Genomic DNA, 18,539 nt, shown 5'->3' on the forward strand with positions numbered 1-18,539 from the left:
ATATTTTGAATGAGTAAATTGTTGTCAAATTTAATCTAATAAAATTGTAACTTTTTATTGATTTGGGGATTTTGTGTTTGGATATTTTCTTGGCCGTGGCTTGCCCAAATAAACATTCTTGTCCAGAAAAAAATGTAACTAGTAATATAGTAATATAACTAGTTACTTTCTCCAGGGAGTAATAAAGTAAAGTAAGGCATTACTATTTTTGAGAGTAATATGTAATACGTAATATATTACTTTTTTTGAGTAACTAGCCCCAACACTGGCTTTAAGTATTAGAGTATGGATGCAAACGTGTCACATTTCAGCAAAATCCGCTGTTTTGGATCCAAAATAGGTCATTCTTGTGATTTGTCTAGATCCAATAAGTTTTCTAAAACAGGGATGAGTGGCGTCTGCAACGGGATTGCAGTGAATAAAATCATGAAAATCATGTCCATCTGTTACAATGTTAATTCACTAACCAGTTTGGTGGGTTATGTTTTACAATTTACAGTCAAATTATTTCCTGCAGTCTGTGTACATTGAGCACACATACTTAACTCTTTAGTATTTTCTCAACCGGATGCAAAAATACCTTGTGCATATTATGCGCAGAAGAATTGTGCTGAAGTTCATGTCTTATATTTATCTCTTATTTACGTATCACATGATTCTCATCACAGAAACATGCAAGGCAATGACAACACGCATTATTAAAGTCATGGAGTCACGTGGTGTACATTCTGCAGGATTTCTGTCTTACATAAGATTAGATAAAGAAATGAAATGTAAAATGTTTGCCTTTTAAAAAAGTGTGTTTTCATTGCCTTTATATGAAAACTTCGTAAGAACAACTTTCACCAACTCAACTTTGACTTTGTACATTTATCAGGAGATAAAGCGTGAACTCAGTGAGAGATGCTGTGCGCTGCATTGCCAAGTCCTCTGCCTTTTTGCAGACTTCAGATTTGGGGTACTTTTAAACAGTTTCAGCAAGTTTATTTTTTTTGTGGGTTAAAGATGAAAGGATTTAATTTATTAGTTATTGGAATTTGGGCCATGAATAGTGATAGGGAAGATTTTTGGATAGTTTTAATGTTCATTGGGCTGGTTTGATAAGCGAATCTGGCAACACTGGTTGTGGGATTGAGCTGACATCATTTAGATCGTATTATATATAATGTAAAAAACATTTTAATTAGATTGCAATGTTTAAGGTACATGTAAACTCTACTGTCTTAACCTAAATCATTAAATTCATTTGTATTGACAAATTTTTTTGCATGTAAACAGGGCACTTTGGTTTTCCAAAGTTACTAGCCACTCATCATGTTTGCTGGCCACAATTTTGTTGTTGGAAACATATATTTTATATTATTAAAATTGAATTTGGCACGCTAAAATTACATATATTAGCTGGTATATACCTGGTATTAATACAGATCATATCATCTATTTAGCTCCATTAAAAACAATCTGCCACTGAAAAAAAATCTTGAACTTTATCGGCTTCTTCTGAACTCTTTTCATCATCATAATCATCATCATCATTGTCCTCTATTGCCCATTGTTTACTTTAGGAAAGTGTATTTTGTTATACTGTGACTGCCAAGAAGTGTTTGTGTTTGTAAGGAGGACAAATATGACCCCATCCATCCGTTTGGCCCAACGACGGAATCCAAACGGCATGGCCGAGGATTATAACGCGTTCGACCTTTTCCGGCACTTACCAATGACGTTTTAATGTTACGCAACTTTACATCTGACTGCAAAGATATAAAACATATTGTAATATGAATTAAAATTGATGTAATTGTGGAATGTGAATAAACATTTGATCATTCTATTTATTCATGTTTACATTGAACTTGTTAATTCAATTACCAATGTCATATCAGCCCACACCGGCCGTTGTGCGGATTCTGAAACATAAAACTCGACCACACCAGAGGTCTGACAACATCGGCCACTGTATCCATCTATATATAACTTGATACAAACCCATAAGATGATCAGAGGTCCAAACTAGCACCTTTTAATTTGGTATAGCGAATCATATACTATACAACAACTTAATCAAAGTAGAGGTAATAACCAGAGGTCCAGGCGTATCTCCTTATAGCCTGCCTATAGTAATCACGATTACACACAACTTAGTTAGGGTTAAATAATTAGTCTATCCGTGTAACCAGAGGAAATGGTTGAAGCAACTGCCCCATGCTGGCGTGCCCTTATTAAAAATACTTACACAACCCCAGCCAACTACCTATAGTATATACAACTTAATATAGATCTCAAACTATGACCAGAGGTCCAAGTTAGCACCGTCTAACCTGGTATAGCGAATCATATCCCATACAAAAACTTAATCAAAGTAAGGACTATCATCAGAGGTCCAGGCTTATTTCTCTATGGCCTGCCTATAGTAATGTAATTGCTGGACATCTTAGTTCACCGGTATAGACAATTAGCATGAATTTATACCCCGGTCATAGATTTATGGTGACAAAAGATATTGTAATGCTTATAGTAACTTAAAAGAGTCAATAATACAGAGCAAATTAGAATGAATGCAAACGTAACAATTTATTAACCAGGTAGGTAAAACATAATTCAGAAGCCAATTTACATTCCAATTCAAATACGAAACAAACGAAAAACCATTGCATACCTGGTAATGAGATGAAGATCTGGTTACAGATTCCTCAAAGTAAAATAAAATACATGATGCTGTGCCAGGACAGCATCATGGGGGTGCATTTCTCGATATTGAAAGTCCCGCCTAAGTCTTCTACACATCTCCTTAAATAACCAGAGAACAAAGCATATAGGAATTTGGTATAGATTGGTTATTGTAAAACTCAGGGGTGTTGCCTAATATACATACGGTGGGTGATTGGTCAACATGTCTAAGGTAGGAGTTGTCTCCCAACATTAGGTTAAGTTTACTTATTTATTGTCACAGATTAACATTGAATCCTGTTGTCATATTAATAAACCCAAATGTACCACTTGCATTAAAACACTTCATAAAACACCAAACAAGAACTACAGATTGCTTTTAGAACATGAGGAGAGGGGGACGAGAAAGTGGGGTAGCTGTCTTGGGGGGAAGATGTGAATTCTTTGAGAAAGGTTTCAGATGATAATTCAACAGGAATTAGGAAGCGGTTTCCTGTGGATTCAGCCATTTGCTACTGGCTTTAGAAATACTTTTTGTCAGGGTTTGACACCACCTTACATGTTTGCAGTTGCTTGTTCTGTTCATCTAACCCAGTTCATATCACCATTTACCATCACTATGTTGGATACGTGTTGTATGTTTAATAAACTACCTGTTGCTTTTACATCTGTGACAATCCCATCTGCCTACCATAACAATAACATTCACATAGAGAATATTTTATATTATTTAATATTTTATAACATTAAAGGGATAGTTCGGCCAAAAACGATATTAAACCCATGATTTACTCACCCCCAAGCTGTCCGAGTTGCATATGTCCATCGTTTTTCAGACAAACACATTTTCGGATATTTTAGAAAATATTTTAGATCTTTCAGTTGATTAAATGTAATATTACGGGGTCCAGCCATAGTCCACGACCTTCAAGTCCAAAAAAAGTGCGTCCATCCTTCACAAATTAAATCCAAACGGCTCCAGGATGATAAACAAAGGTCTTCTGAGGGTAATCCGTGCGGTGTTGTTGTAGAAATATCCATATTTAAAATTGTATTAGCGTGATTAACAACCTTCCGGTAGCGCCGCCATCTTAGACTCAGGAGAGAGTATTAGCGTAGTGTACGCACTTTTCTTAGTAACGTATGACAAATTCGGAGCAGCAGCAGAGAAACCTCTGTACGCTGCGTAAGCTCTCATCCTGAATGCGTATGATACTAAGATGGCGGCGCTACCGGAAGGCCGAACTATCCCTTTAATAAACCTCTCCACTGGTGGGTTTCCTTTGATTTCGGACAAAACTATGATGTGTGCATTCTTGCCCAGAGAGTGTGCACGCACTTTAAATCTCTTCAATCACTTCCATGCAATTGTTTTATCTTTCCCGAAGTGTACGTGTGTGCGCTCAGACTGCGTCCCGTGCATTCGCAAATCCATCAGCTCTCGCGCTCTCTCTGGTAAAAAGGTGGCGCTTTGGTTCCAACGCTCCGCCGATCGCACGCGCCTCTCAAGAGACGGTCTCAGTACGTTGCGCTGGGTGCAGGGAGTGCTCATGGAAGTTTTAGTTTCCCAGTATCAGTTTGTATTGTTTATAATTTCGCATAACTTTTAAGAAAATTACAATAAAAAAAAGTAGATTCAACCAGCCAAAGTGGCTAGTGGGATTGGCTTTCTTACCCACCACAGCCGAAATCTACCCGCATTTGGCGGGTGTTATTGTCAAGCCCTGCATAAGATCATGTTTTTTGAAGTAACAAATTTCAAAAATTTCCCATTGATTTTTATGAAGATCGGTCATTCAGATATCAACTATTCAATTCTGACTAGTATGTATTCCAATCGTCACTAGTACCTAAACATTAGATACTAGTGCTTCTTTATTAGATACTAGTACTTATTAATTAGATACTAGTACTTATTTAATAAATACTAGTATCTATTTATTAAATACTAGTTCTTTTTCATTAGATACTAGTACTTATTTATTAGATACTAGTGCCTATTAAACAAATATTAGTACTTATTTGTAAGATACTAGTACCTTTTAAATAGATACTAGTTCTTATTTATTAGATACTAGTATTTATTCATTAGTTACTAGTACTTATTCAATAAATACTAGTACTTATTCATTAGACACTAGTACTTTTTTTAATAGAAACTAGTAAGATAATTTATTTTACTAGTAAGATTTTTAATTTTACTATACAGTGGCCATTTTGACTAGTCATTCCATATGACAGGTACAAAAACAATTGTGACTAGTAAGATTAAAAATGTTACTAGTACCTATTGTAAAATACACTAGTGTCTAATATATAAGTACTAGTACTTAATGAATAACTACTAGTGTCTATAAATAGGTACTAGTATCTAATGATTAAGCACCAGTGTTAAATAATACTTACTAGTATCTAATGATTAGTTACTAGTAATACTTAAAAAGATACTTGTCACTGTTGGAATAGATACTATCAGAAATGAATAGTTGATATCAAAAACAGAATAACTACTAGTACTTATTTATTTGGAGATATCTTCAATCTCAAAAGGAACTAGTAAGAAGCTGTTTGGAGATATCTTGATTCAAAGAGATCATTGCATAAACATGAGTACCCCTCAACCATCCAATCAGAGTTTACATGGTAATACAACGTATTATACTATTTAAAGTGATATTGATGGTTTAGTAACTGGCTTTGTAAATGTGAGCATATCTGGCTAATCGGTTAGCATAAAGACGCAAATAAAGACTTTGTTTAATATTTATTGCTTTGGGTGAACAATATTTTGTAAGAAAAATGTCTTCATTATGGTAGAGAGTTGAATTAATCTCATGTTATGGCATTTGGATTGATTATTGGCAGTTCAGAAGAACAGGTAGATAAACCTACTGTAGGGTCTGTTCACACGACAGTTTACATTCACAGCTCTAAAACAGTATGTATGAATATTGTAAGGCAGCAGGTTAAACAATAACAATGTAAATCAATATAATCTGCATTTGACCCTCAGGTGGGGCTGTTTACATTCATTCAACCCCTTTTATCTCTTTATCAAAAATTATTTCACCCTAAACCTTCGCCTTCAGGCTCACATAATTGGGTATCTGCAAAAAAAAAACCCCATGATCTTATGCAGCGGCCTGACAACAACACCCGCCAACCCGCCAAATGCGGGCAGACCTCGGCCGTGGCGGTTAAGACAGCCAATCCCACTAGCCACCTTGGCCGGCTGAATACACCTTCCCCATTGCAATTTTCTCAAAAGCCATGCGAAACTACAAACAATGCAAACTGACACTGGGAAACTAAAACTTCCATGAGCAATCCCCGCACCCAGCGCAACGTACTGAGATCGTCTGTTGAGAGGCGCGTGCGATCAGCAGAGCGTTGCGAACCAAAGCGCCACCTTTTTACCAGAGAGAGCGCGAGAGCTGATGGATTTGCGAATGCACGGGACGCAGTCTGACTGGGCAAGAATGCACACATCATAGTTTTGTCCGAAATCAAAGGAAACCCACCAGTGGAGAGGTTTATTAATGTTATAAAATATTAAATAATATAAAATATTCTCTATGTGAATGTTATTGTTATGGTAGGCAGATAGGATTGACACAGATGTAAAAGCAACAGGTAGTTTATTAAACATACAACACGTATCCAACACAGTGATGGTAAACGGTGATATGAACTGGGTTAGATGAACAGAACAAGCAACCGCAAACCCAAACACTTCTTGACAGTCACAGTATAACAATATACACTTTCCTAAAGTAAACAATGGGCGATAGAGGACAATGATGATGATGATTATGATGATGAAAAGAGTTCAGAAGAAGCCGATAAAGTTCAAGATTTTTTCAGTGGCAGATTGTTTTTCATGGAGCTAAATAGATGATATGATCTGTATTAATACCAGGTATATACCAGCTAATATATGTAATTTTAGCATGCCAAAGTCAATTTTAATAATATAAAATATATTTTTCCAACAACAAAATTGTGGCCAGCGAACATGATGAGTGGCTAGTAACTTTGAAAAACCAAAGTGCCCTGTTTACATGCAAAAAAAATTATCAATACAAATGAATTTAATGATTTAGGTTAAGACAGTAGAGTTTACATGTACCTTAAACATTACAATCTAATTAAAATGTTTTTTTACATTATATATAATACGATCTAAATGGTGTCAGCTCAATCCCACAACCAGTGTTGCCAGATTCGCTTATCAAACCAGCCCAATGAACATTAAAAACTATCCAAAAAGCTTCCCAATCACTATTCATGGCCCAAATTCCAATAACTAATAAATTAAATCCTTTCATCTTTAACCTACTGAAAAAAATAAACTTGCTGAAACAGTTTAAAAGTACCCTAAATCTGAAGTCTGCAAAAAGGCAGAGGACTTGGCAATGCAGCGCACAGCATCTCTCACTGAGTTCACGCTTTATCTCCTGATAAATGTACAAAGTCAAAGTTGAGTTGGTGAAAGTTGTTCTTACGAAGTTTTCATATAAAGGTAATGAAAACACACTTTTTAAAAGGCAAAAATTTTATAATTTAATTTCTTTATGTAATCTTATGTAAGACAGGAACCCTGCAGAATGTACAGCACGTGACTCCATGACAATGCGTGTTGTCATTGCCTTGCATGTTTCTGTGATGAGAATCATGTGATACGTAAATAAGAGATAAATATAAGACATGAACTTCAGCACAATTCTTGCACAATTGCATCCGGTTGAGAAAATACTACAGAGTTAAGTATGTGTGCTCAATGTACACAGACTGCAGGAAATAATTTGACTGTAAATTGTAAAACATAACCCACCAAACTGGTTAGTGAATTGACATTGTAACAGATGGACATGATTTTCATGATTTTATTCACTGCAACCCCCGTTGCAGACGCCACTCATCCCTGTTTTAGAAAACTTATTGGATCTAGACAAATCACAAGAATGACCTATTTTGGATCCAAAACAGCGGATTTTGCTGAAATGTGACACGTTTGCATCCCTACTCTATTACTTAAAGCAGCTGAGAGATGATAGACAGTGCTCTTTAATGTATGCTCTATGCACACACTTGGCTTGTTATTAACTAAAATGTCCACTCACAAGTTAATTGCCAATTTGTGGATATTATTTAATTGGTCTTCATTTCAAAGAAGCAAGAATCCAAACAGTCAAAAATCCACAATTTACCAATACATAGCTGCATATTTCTCACTTGCTTAGTGGCATAGCTTATCCTTGTGTAGCAGTCAACAAACTGTGAAAGGTTCCTACCTATATTCTGTGAATTGTTACCCAAAAGTGACCCCTACTGGACACTTCTACATTACATTGTTTAAAGCTTACATAATGTTGCTTCATTATTATTCAACATATTATTTGCATACTTAAATCAAAAAGTACTAGTATCTAAAAAGTTCAGGATATCTTTGATCAAAAAAGTTGATAGTAACTAAAGAATAAGTACTAGTTTTATATTTTTCTTAACTAGTAAAGTATAATTTAATCATAGTCACTATTGGAATAAGTACTAGTATCTAATGAAAAAGAACTAGTATCTAATGAATAGATACTAGTATCTATTGAATAAGTACTAGTATCTAATGAATAAGCACTAGTATCTAAAAATAAGCACTAGAATCTATTTTTAGGTACTAGTATCTAATGATTAAGAACTAGTATCTAATCGAATAGATACTAGTAACTAAAAAATAAGAACTAGTACCTAAAAAATAGATACTAGTAAATGTAAATGAAAAAAATGATAAAAATGCTTGCCATAGTTACAATGGAATAATTACTAGTCACTATTCCAATAAGTACTAGTATCTAATGAATAAGCACTAGTATCTATTTAAAAAGTACTAGTATCTAATGAATAAGTACTTGTATCTAATGAATAAGTATTAGTATCTAATAAATAAGCACTAGTATCTAATAAATAAGCCCTAGTATCTAATTTTTAGTTACTAGTATGTAATGATTAAGAACAAGAATCAAACGAATAGATACTAGTATCTATTGAATAAGTACTAGTATCTAATGAATAAGCACTAGTATCTAAAAAATAAGCACTATCTATTTTTTAGGTACTAGTAACTAAAAAATAAGAACTAGTACCTAAAAAATAGATACTAGTAAATATAAATGAAAAAATGTCAAAACGGCTTGCCATATTACTAGTGCAAATGTAATTCTTGATATCAAGAATAGAATTGTTGATATCAAGAATTGAATTGTTGATATCAAGAATTAACATTGTTACTAGTGAAAATGTAATTCTTGATATCAACAATTGAATTTGAATGGCAACCTATGGTGACATTTCACTAGTGAAAATACGATTACAGATATCAATATCAAGAATTGAATTGTTGATATCAAGAATTGAATTGTTGATATCAAGAATTGAATTGTTGATATCAAGAATTAAATTGCTGATATCAAGAATTAACATTGTTACTAGTGGGAATGTTATTGTTGATATCAAGAAGTGCCATTGATACTAGTAGAAACGTAATATCTGATATCAAGAATTAAAATTTTAACTAGTGAAAATTGAATTGTTAATATCAAGAACACAACGAATAAAAGTTAAAACGGCTTGCCATATACTAGAACGCTATCCCTTTTAATTTAACGGCTAATTTAAAACAATTATTTATCAAACAGATGGGATTTGAAATAAAGGCATGTCTCTAATAAAAGCCTGCTTCAAATAAAAGCCTGTTACCTTCGGCAGTTTAGGTAAATAAAGGCCCCGGTCTTTATTTGAGGAATTATGGTAAGAGAAAACATAGAAATTTACCATATTTGAGAGCTTATAAAAGAAAACAAATGAAGATAGGATGAAAAGTTTTTCCCCGTCATTTTTGTTAATTTGTTTGAAAGCAGAGGGTCTGTTCTTTTACTTGATATATTGTATGTTTATATACACTCACCTAAAGGATTATTAGGAACAGCATACTAATACTCTGTTTGACCCCCTTTCGCCTTCAGAACTGCCTTAATTCTATATGGCATTGATTCAACAAGGTGCTGAAAGCATTCTTTAAAAATGTTGGCCCATATTGCAGTTGATGAAGATTTGTGGGATGCACATCCAGGGCACGAAGCACCCGTTCCACCTCATCCCAAAGATGCTCTATTGGGTTGAGATCTGGTGACTGTGGGGGCCATTTTAGTATAGTGAACTCATTGTCATGTTCAAGAAACCAATTTGAAATGATTTGAGCTTTGTGACATGGTGCACTTTCCTGCTGGAAGTAGCCATCAGAGGATGGGTACATGGTGGTCATAAAGAGATGGACATGGTCAGAAAGAATGCTCAGGTAGGCTGTGGCATTTAAATGATGCCCAATTGGCACTAAGGGGCCTAAAGTGTGCCAAGAAAACATCCCCCACACCATTACACCACCACCACTAGCCTGCATAGTGGTAACAAGGCATGATGGATCCATGTTCTCATTCTGTTTACAACAAATTCTGACTCTACCATCTGAATGTTTCAACAGAAATTGAGACTCATCAGACCAGGCAACATTTTTCCAGTCTTCAACTGTTCAAATTTGGTGAGCTTGTGCAAATTGTAGCCACTTTTTCCCATTTGTAGTGGAAATGAGTGGTACCCGGTGGGGTCTTCTGCTGTTGTAGCTCATCCTCCTCAAGGTTGTGCATGTTGTGGCTTCACAAATGCTTTGCTGCATACCTCGGTTGTAACGAGTGGTTATTTTAGTCAAAGTTGCTCTTCTATCAGCTTAAATCAGTCAGCCGATTCTCCTCTGACCTCTAGCATTAACAAATAATACAAAGTGAAGTCCGCACACTGAAAAATACTGCTCCATACAAATATTTATTTAAAAGGCAATGTTTCGACCCTCGGGTCTTCATCAGGCACAATCTCAATGTAAGTGAGGAACACCTAAGGTGTTTTCAGTGTGCGGACTTCACGTTGTATTATTTGATTGTATATACAGTTGTCCTGCACCTGTCCCAAATTTGGGCTTATGTGATGTGCACACCACTTCTGTGTGCTCTAGCATCAACAAGGCATTTTTGCCCACAGGACTGCCGCATACTGGATGTTTTTCCCTTTTCACACCATCCTTTGTATACCCTAGAAATGGTTGTGTGTGAAAATCCCAGTAACTGAGCAGATTGTGAAATACTCAGATCGGCCCGTCTGGCACCAACAACCATGCCACGCTCAAAATCACCTTTCTTTCCCATTCTGACATTGTTTGAAGTTCAGGAGATTGTCTTGACCAGGACCACACCCCTAAATGCGTTGACGCAACTGCCATGTGATTGGTTAATTAGATAATTGCATTATTGAGAAATTAAACAGGTGTTCTAATAATCCTTTAGGTGAGTGTATTTATAGAAGAGAACTTTCTGGAAGGCATTTTGTGAAACTTTTGTGAAAATCACAAAAAAATGCGGGCAGGTAATGGGTTAAAAATGATGTGTTTATAAATATTATGCACAATAAATGTTTATTTAGTTTCAACAATTTTCTGTCTGTCATACCTGACACTATTTTGATTCTTGAAATATTACCTCATGGTTTGTTATGTCAATGAAAAATCAATAAACAAAATTCTGTCTGTCACTCATTTACTGTAATTACATTTGTGTTATATCGGCCTCATATTGCCCAATCAGCCACATTGCTTTCTCAGTATTGGCCATTAAAACAAACCACTAATAAATATGCACACTTACCTAATAGACAGGGGACTCTGCAGACTCAAGAGGGATATGAATAAGTAAGCCTCTATTTTAAATTCTGAAACATCCAAGTTGTGAACTGTCCAGACACTAAGAAGAAAATTCAGGCTACTTAACAGCTGACAAAGTGATTTCTCTGGTAGAGAAGAGCTAGACAAAGACAGCTTTTCCACAGTTATGGGTTTTGTTCCCGACTTAGCTGACTTCACCAGCCTCGCTAGCTTTGAAGTTGCAATTTCATTTACTCTGGAAAAAAGAAAGTTGAAGTCAAAACTAAAACTAAATATGTGACCCTGTCTGTGAAAACTCAGCCAATTTTTTTTAGATTTACTGTTGGCTACATTAAATAATCCTATATAATGTAAAGAACATTCTGTGAATATATAATCTTAATATCTTTAATATTGACTTTAATATTTTATTTGAGAGAGGTCATGTAAAAATTTTATATCAATGTGAAATTAATGAGTGAAATCAAACTTTGATGCTTGTTATCTCAGATTTGAATTTGAATATTTAACCTGGTTCCCTTTCGGTCTGTGTCTTTGACATCACATCGATGACAGACGAATTGGGAACCTCCTTAGACAGACCAATCTTCGAATGTATCTAGAAAAATCTGTGGAGTATTTACATTTGCTGAGTATAAATAAGCAACATCATCATGCAGCGCATCATCAGCTTTCGTTTTGGAGCCGAGCCAAGCGATCTTTGCCTGCTGTGCTGAAGTGCTGTCAGGAAGAGCTTTTTCATTTATTTGTTGGCATGAAGGCGTAGGAGCAGTGGTCTCACATTCTCGTGTGGTGATCAACCACTGCATGCTTCAACAACTTGCAAAAAAAGCTGTATGGGTGTATCTGCGTCTTTTTAAAGATGTGAAAGTTTTTTGGTCCATTGGATGGTCACGATCGCTGTCTCTTGTGCCTGTGCCGCCCATGTTCTCATTGCAGATCTATGGTCACAACTTTAATATTTGATAAAGGGGGAGTCCCAATCCCGCTGCCCCATACCATTCTGCCCATAGGACAGTCGGCTTCAAGAAGTGGATTATGTGTCCTGAGGGTTTGAGTAAGTCTCCCCCATAGGGAACCAACCTTCCGAGACCTCTCACTACTGGGATCCACATCCAGCTGAGATGTCGGAGGGAAGAGTCGGACCAGGTACACCGCTTCAATCCTTCAGCTCTCCCCATGACGACCACAGGTCGGTTGCTGCATCAGAGTGGGGCCTACCTTCTCTGAGGACTGGTTGAACGGGCTGCCGCCCTCCGGACAGGTGTTGCAGTCCACCCACCCATCCGGAGATGATGGCCATGCTCGCTCAGGCAGCCCAAGCAGTCAAGCTAGAGTGGGCACCACCACCAGTTCCCGAACCGTCTCACCTACATGATTGGTTTTAAGGGCAGGCTTGCGCTGTTCCTCAGCGGGGCCCTGGTGCCATTTTTCCTTTCAACATCAAGAATAGACCTGGTACCTCCCCCCACTCTCAATGTTGGGGGGGTCAAGTCTACCTGGCAGTACCATCCTATACTCTATGCCATTGCTGCAGATCCATCAGGCTAAGGCAATTAAGGACCTGCACAAAGGTGGTCGCAATCTAATGGTTTTTGAGGAACTGTGTGCAGCTACGGACCTGGCGTTTTGAGTGTTCAAGGTCACAGCACAATTATGGGGTCTTGCAATGTCTACGCTTGTAGTCCAGGAACACAATCTCTGGCTGTGCCTCGTTGACAAGAGGGATGCAAAGAAAACCCACTTTCTAAAGTTGCAGGCCGGCCTTTTTGGTGACGCAGGTGTGATCTTCGCCCAGCAGTTCTCGGCTGACAAAAAGCAGACTGAGACAATTAAACACATCTTGCCCTGGTGGAAAGCTGCCTCCACCTGTCCACAACCCCTCAGTCTTTTTGTCACAGCAGCAGCCTACATCTAAGCAGCATTGAGGAGCTAGACACAAGAAGGATGCCCAGTCCATCCAGGCTCCTGCAGTAACCCAGTAGGAAATTTAAGGGAAAGCGGCAGTGAGACAGGCAACTTGGAGTTAGATAGGGAGTGCTGTTCAAGAAGTAGTGACCGCCACCAGAGGAGAGCCCGGTGAAGAATCTTTTTTTTCTTGCTCTTCTGCCACTGGCTTTTCAGCCAAATTTGGCAGTAACCAAATTTTAATCTAAACAAGACTTTCCCCTTTCTTTTAGGTCAGATCTAAAGAGGATTTCGGGAGCAGAGCTGTTCCATCCGCCCTACATATCCTCTTGTAGAGTCAGAAGCATCTAAGGCCGTCTCATGCCATTCATATTCTGAGCATGCTCAATCATGTAGCCAACGAGCTCTTACAAACAATGCGTCTAGGCGAGTGGTGAATACTTGGGCAGGACACGGAGGTTCTAAGTAGCTTACCCCAGCAGGTAGTGCACACAATCAGTTCGGCAAGTTCACTCTCTATGAGATTGGTCTATCCTGTCCGAGCTCTATGACTGTACGTGGACTGAACTTGAAGCTTCAGGACCCCAGAACAGCACTTTGTCTGTTACAGAGGAAAGCATAAGGGAAAAGCTGTTTCCAAGCAGAGGATGTCCCCCTGGATAGTGAATACCATTGCCCTGACTTATTAGGTTTAGGGTGCGCCGTGCCCACTCAGGTTGCGAGCACACTCCCCCAGGAGTATCACATACTCCTCGGTGCTGGCACGTGTTGCCTTGCTGACAGACATTTGTAGACCTCCAGGCTGGGTGACACCTAACATGTTTGCCAGATTTAATTATAGCTTTAGATTAATGCCAGAAGATCCATATTGACAAACTCTGCCACTTTCTTCAATGCCCTCAGCAGCCAGAAGTGGCAGAGCATCTGATGCCAGCCTTCATTAGTTCAAGTCCTGAAAACCAATGTTAGGCTTGACTTATATGTTGCAACCCCTAGGCGATCCCATATGTGTATTTTCCGCAGTGTAGCTTAAGACCAAGTTTTTCCCTTAGTAGAGTCACCTCTCCATTCTCTCCATCAGTGTAGTCTCATTAAAGCCACCACAGAGACCTCAACATGCAGTAAAACCTTCTGTGGTTATTCCATACTGTAACCGCCATCTAGAATCTCCTGTGAGGATGTGGCTTCCACAGCATTTCCCGCTACCACCAAAACAGGTACGCTTTCCAATGTTATCTAAGAGTTCCTTAGTGGGTTGTGCAGGAACAGCAGTGACTGGCCTTCTCTGCATAAAGCCCTGCCCAATCTCCTCAAATAGTAAGAGGCTAATGCTAGGCACTGAAAGGGCCAGCACCAATGGTGCTTTGGTAGGCATTCCTAATTTGTCTGTCATTGACGTTCCTTATGTCTCGGCTGAGGATGTAACCCTTGTTCCCTTAACGAAGGTAATATAGATGTCACATCCCAGTACCATGGTTGCTGTGCCACTGCTGAACGTCCAGGTCCTCCTGGCTCGGCTCCTCAGTGAAAAACTGATGATGTGGTGCACCTGCTGTCTATTTATATTCGACTGGTGGGACGTCGCTAGCAGTTGCAAATACCACATACCAATGTTTATTGGCTCTTTCTAGATGCATTGTAAGCAGATTTGTCAGTCATCAACGTAACGTCTACTTTCCCTTCCTTTAGGAAATTAGCGTTACAATTGTAACCGAGACGTTTCATAGACAGAGTCACATATAGTATACATTTTTGTAGTCAGTAAAAATGTAAAAAAGTTAAAAAAGTCAAATCTATTGTATGACATTCAATTTCTTAGAATTTTTACCTTAATGTCTGAAGCCTTTTTACGTTTGAAAAGAGAAAAGCAGAACCGTGACAAGAGATGCTCTTAGGGAGAAGGCTTAAAGAAACCTTCTCATCATCCAGAAGATAAAACACGCTCGCAACAGCCTTACATAGGCGTCTTGGAAGCATCTCTGTCAATGAAATGTTAAAACCAAGCAGTCTTAACAGCTCAGTGACTTGTTTTGGGTTCCATTCCTTGTCTACTGAGACAATTTCACACACTGCCGGGAAAAACTCCTCAGCACAGCTGGAGAAATATTCAAGGAATACGTAACTACACAAAAAAACACAAAGTTGATAATCTGTTTTGATTTAAGAAAAATCAACTCACCTAAGATGTGAAATATAGGGTAAACAATTTAGGAAACTCTTAAGTTGGTCTTTGTCAAATGACCAGCTCCTGAGCTCCACAGTTTTTTGGATAGACCCGAGCTTTAATAGATCATTTAAAGGAAATGTCTTCTGTAGTTTTGATAGATCCAATTTCCATATAAATGGGGCAACCTTAAAAATGGGCTCCAATGCAGGCAGTACCATCTCCCATGCTGAACTTTTACTCAGCTGGGCGAAGAGATCTAAAAAGAAAAAGCTCTGCACATCTTTAGTGTCTTGAACAAATGGGAAGGTTGGGTAACTGCATGCTGCAGAAAGGCTACTTAGTGTCTCCTCTCCGCTTTCAGATGCAAAAATGAAAAGGTCGGCAACAATCTTCACAATCTTGGGGATGTCCTCAGGCTGTCTGAGAGCACTACTGAACCTGAAATATTTGTAGTGAACAACAAGAACTTGATCCAGTTATTTTAAAACAATACTGTTTCTATACATGCATCTTACTTACCTAATCTCTGTAATATAGGGCATGCATTGAAGAAATCGTTTAAGTTCACCGTGCTCATAAGTCACATCTAAATCAGCTGGCTTCTTTAAATTCAGAGCCTTCATGATCTGGAGGAGCAGTGACATTGCTGTGTTTGAAAACTTTACAACCCATACAGGCGGCAATGCATGGAACACAGGTTGTAAAGCCGCACAAGCATCCATGATCTTAGCATGTGCATGCAGTTTCAGTAAAAAATCACGCTGATCCTCAAAGTTTTCTCTTTCATTACTGCTGAGCACAGACAGTCGATTCCTTATACAACGTTGACTTGTCTTTATCTCATACATAGCTCCTTGAAGGAACAGCTCTGATTCTATAGCCAATTTCATGTAACTGGGAAAAATCCTATAAGAATTCAGACAAAAAGATCATGTATGACATTAGTAGAAAATTAAGTATCTTTATTTGTGTTACAAACATTAACTAGATTTACCTAATTGTTGCAATATTGGGTAGGCTCTCAAAAATGGTCTGCTGCAAAGACCTTGTTATTTTGTCTTCATTTACATGCAGATAAAGATGAACAGTCTCTGATCTCTTCTGCTTTAGGAGTTCTCTCATTTTTTGAAAAACTTTCTGGTCTTGTTTTTCATGCACATTAAAGTGCATTTCAAATTTAAATAGTCTAAACAGACTATCAAAATCGAAAAACTGTTCCGTTTCACAAGCCACTCTCCACATCTGAGACTTGCATGATGGCCTGAAAATGAAGAAAAGTACATTACTTTCGTCACTGCTTAATGCAAATCAAGAAAAAAGCACCAGCAGACAATAAAACTCATACCTGAGAGATTTGAGTTTATATAGTGACCCCAGGATAAGTTTTAACCCGGGGTCTGGAATGTTACAATTCGTGAGGTCCAGATGAACAGTGTGATTCTTAGAATGACTGACCACATAGGATACCACACAGCACTGATAGGGATCAAGATCTTGGTCCTGTAAATCAAGCTCACATTGAACCTTATTGAGGAAGTGTTGGCATGCTTCAGGAGACTGATACTCATAAAGGCATCGACACACAAAAAGGATGTTGTCAGCTTCCACAAACTGCTCACCAACTCCTTCTTGATTCAGTTCCTTAGTGTAAAGAAAAGTGTCTATAATCTGTGGAAAGTACTCGGTACGTGTGGCTTGTATCTGTTCTACCGGAACCAAACATTTTATATATTCGACCAGTGGATCGGACAGAAGACCAGACAAAAAAGGGATGATATATTTGAGGTATTTTCCTTCTTCATCGCTCTGACATTGAGTCAGCACTTTAGGAATATTCTCAGGATATAAAATGAGAAAGAGAGCTACCCAAAACTCTTGCATTGTATTGTGAAGGAATGCAGACACTTTGAGAGAGGGTGCAGATGGATTTCTGCTCAGGAAAGCATTTTGCACAGATCTGTGCGTATGGTCCAAATGTGTCAGGTTCACGGTCTTTGCTAGCATTGCGTCATATGAGGCTTGAGCTAAGAATACAATGTCTTTCTTGTTGTCTGTAATGTACACATCCAACTGCTCCACATCTTTGTTCCCGTGCTGTTTCATGCAAAAGCGAAAGATTCTGACATACATCTCTGTAATTGTAAATGACTTATTTCTGGTTTCAGTGGGACTTATTAAAATACAGGCAGTTACTATGAAGGCATACAGTGGCACAGAGCACAAACTAAATAGCTCTAGGTTGTCTAAAGCACAGACACCCGAATCAGCCTCTGTTCCCAACATCCATTTAAAGTATTCATGAATGGATTCATGATTAAATCCCAGAACCTCTACTCGGTAAGATGACCAAACTGACAGGTAGCCTTCATCCTCAGCTTCTGGTCGGCAGGTGGTCAAGACTTTTGCATCCATTAAAAGTTCTTTATCCATGAGCTGTTTAATCACGGAGTTGTCAATCACATCAATGATGCCATCAAAAATTAGGACAACATTCTCTGAATTTCTCTCAATATTTTCCAGCACATGATCTGATCCTTCATTTGGGTATATATAGTGGTTGAAAAGAAGATCATTCAAGGTCTGAGGTAATGGAGACTGGGAGAAGGTTCTCATCAGTGCCTCGTCAAAATAAAACATATAACTCACTTGAATGCTTTTCTCTTCTATCCAAAGTCGAAGAATCTCCAATGCAACCGTTGTCTTTCCCACTCCAGGTTTCCCCACAAGTAGGATGGTTTTCTCATCATTCATTAGTAAGTGTTTAGGTGACAGCATTTTTCTATCTGTTGGAATGCAGATCTTAAGATTTTTCCAGCGACTTTTATGTTCCTTTGTTTTTTTAAGCTTTGTAACTGTGATGGAATCTGTGTCCAGAACAAGAGGTATGTATTTAAAAGGTTTTCTTTTTGGCTCATTTTTCAAGAAGTTCATGCTTTGGTTCCATTTATCATCCAGTATTTGTCTTGCTTTTAGTCGCAAAAGACCTTGGTAGGCGGTACATGGATCAGTGTCTGAAAAAAAATACACGTTTGTTAT

General features: G+C 37.9%; 1 protein-coding gene across 1 annotated transcript in view; it reads right to left on the reverse strand.

The window, feature by feature from the left end:
• The window catches only part of LOC129440668 (uncharacterized), a 64,151-nt gene that overhangs the window by 18,685 nt on the left and 26,927 nt on the right, over positions 1–18,539 (reverse strand). Inside the window, exons 3-8 of the mRNA XM_073859944.1 lie at positions 16,849–18,514; positions 16,498–16,764; positions 16,023–16,409; positions 15,516–15,941; positions 15,165–15,431; positions 11,412–11,663 (exon numbers count right to left, since the gene is read on the reverse strand). Of these exons, the coding sequence (XP_073716045.1) occupies positions 11,412–11,663; positions 15,165–15,431; positions 15,516–15,941; positions 16,023–16,409; positions 16,498–16,764; positions 16,849–18,514 (3,265 nt within the window). The remainder of the gene's footprint in view (positions 1–11,411; positions 11,664–15,164; positions 15,432–15,515; positions 15,942–16,022; positions 16,410–16,497; positions 16,765–16,848; positions 18,515–18,539) is intronic.

Source organism: Misgurnus anguillicaudatus, chromosome 21 (assembly GCF_027580225.2).
Source record: "Misgurnus anguillicaudatus chromosome 21, ASM2758022v2, whole genome shotgun sequence".
In the NCBI taxonomy this organism is placed as follows: Eukaryota; Metazoa; Chordata; class Actinopteri; order Cypriniformes; family Cobitidae; genus Misgurnus; species Misgurnus anguillicaudatus.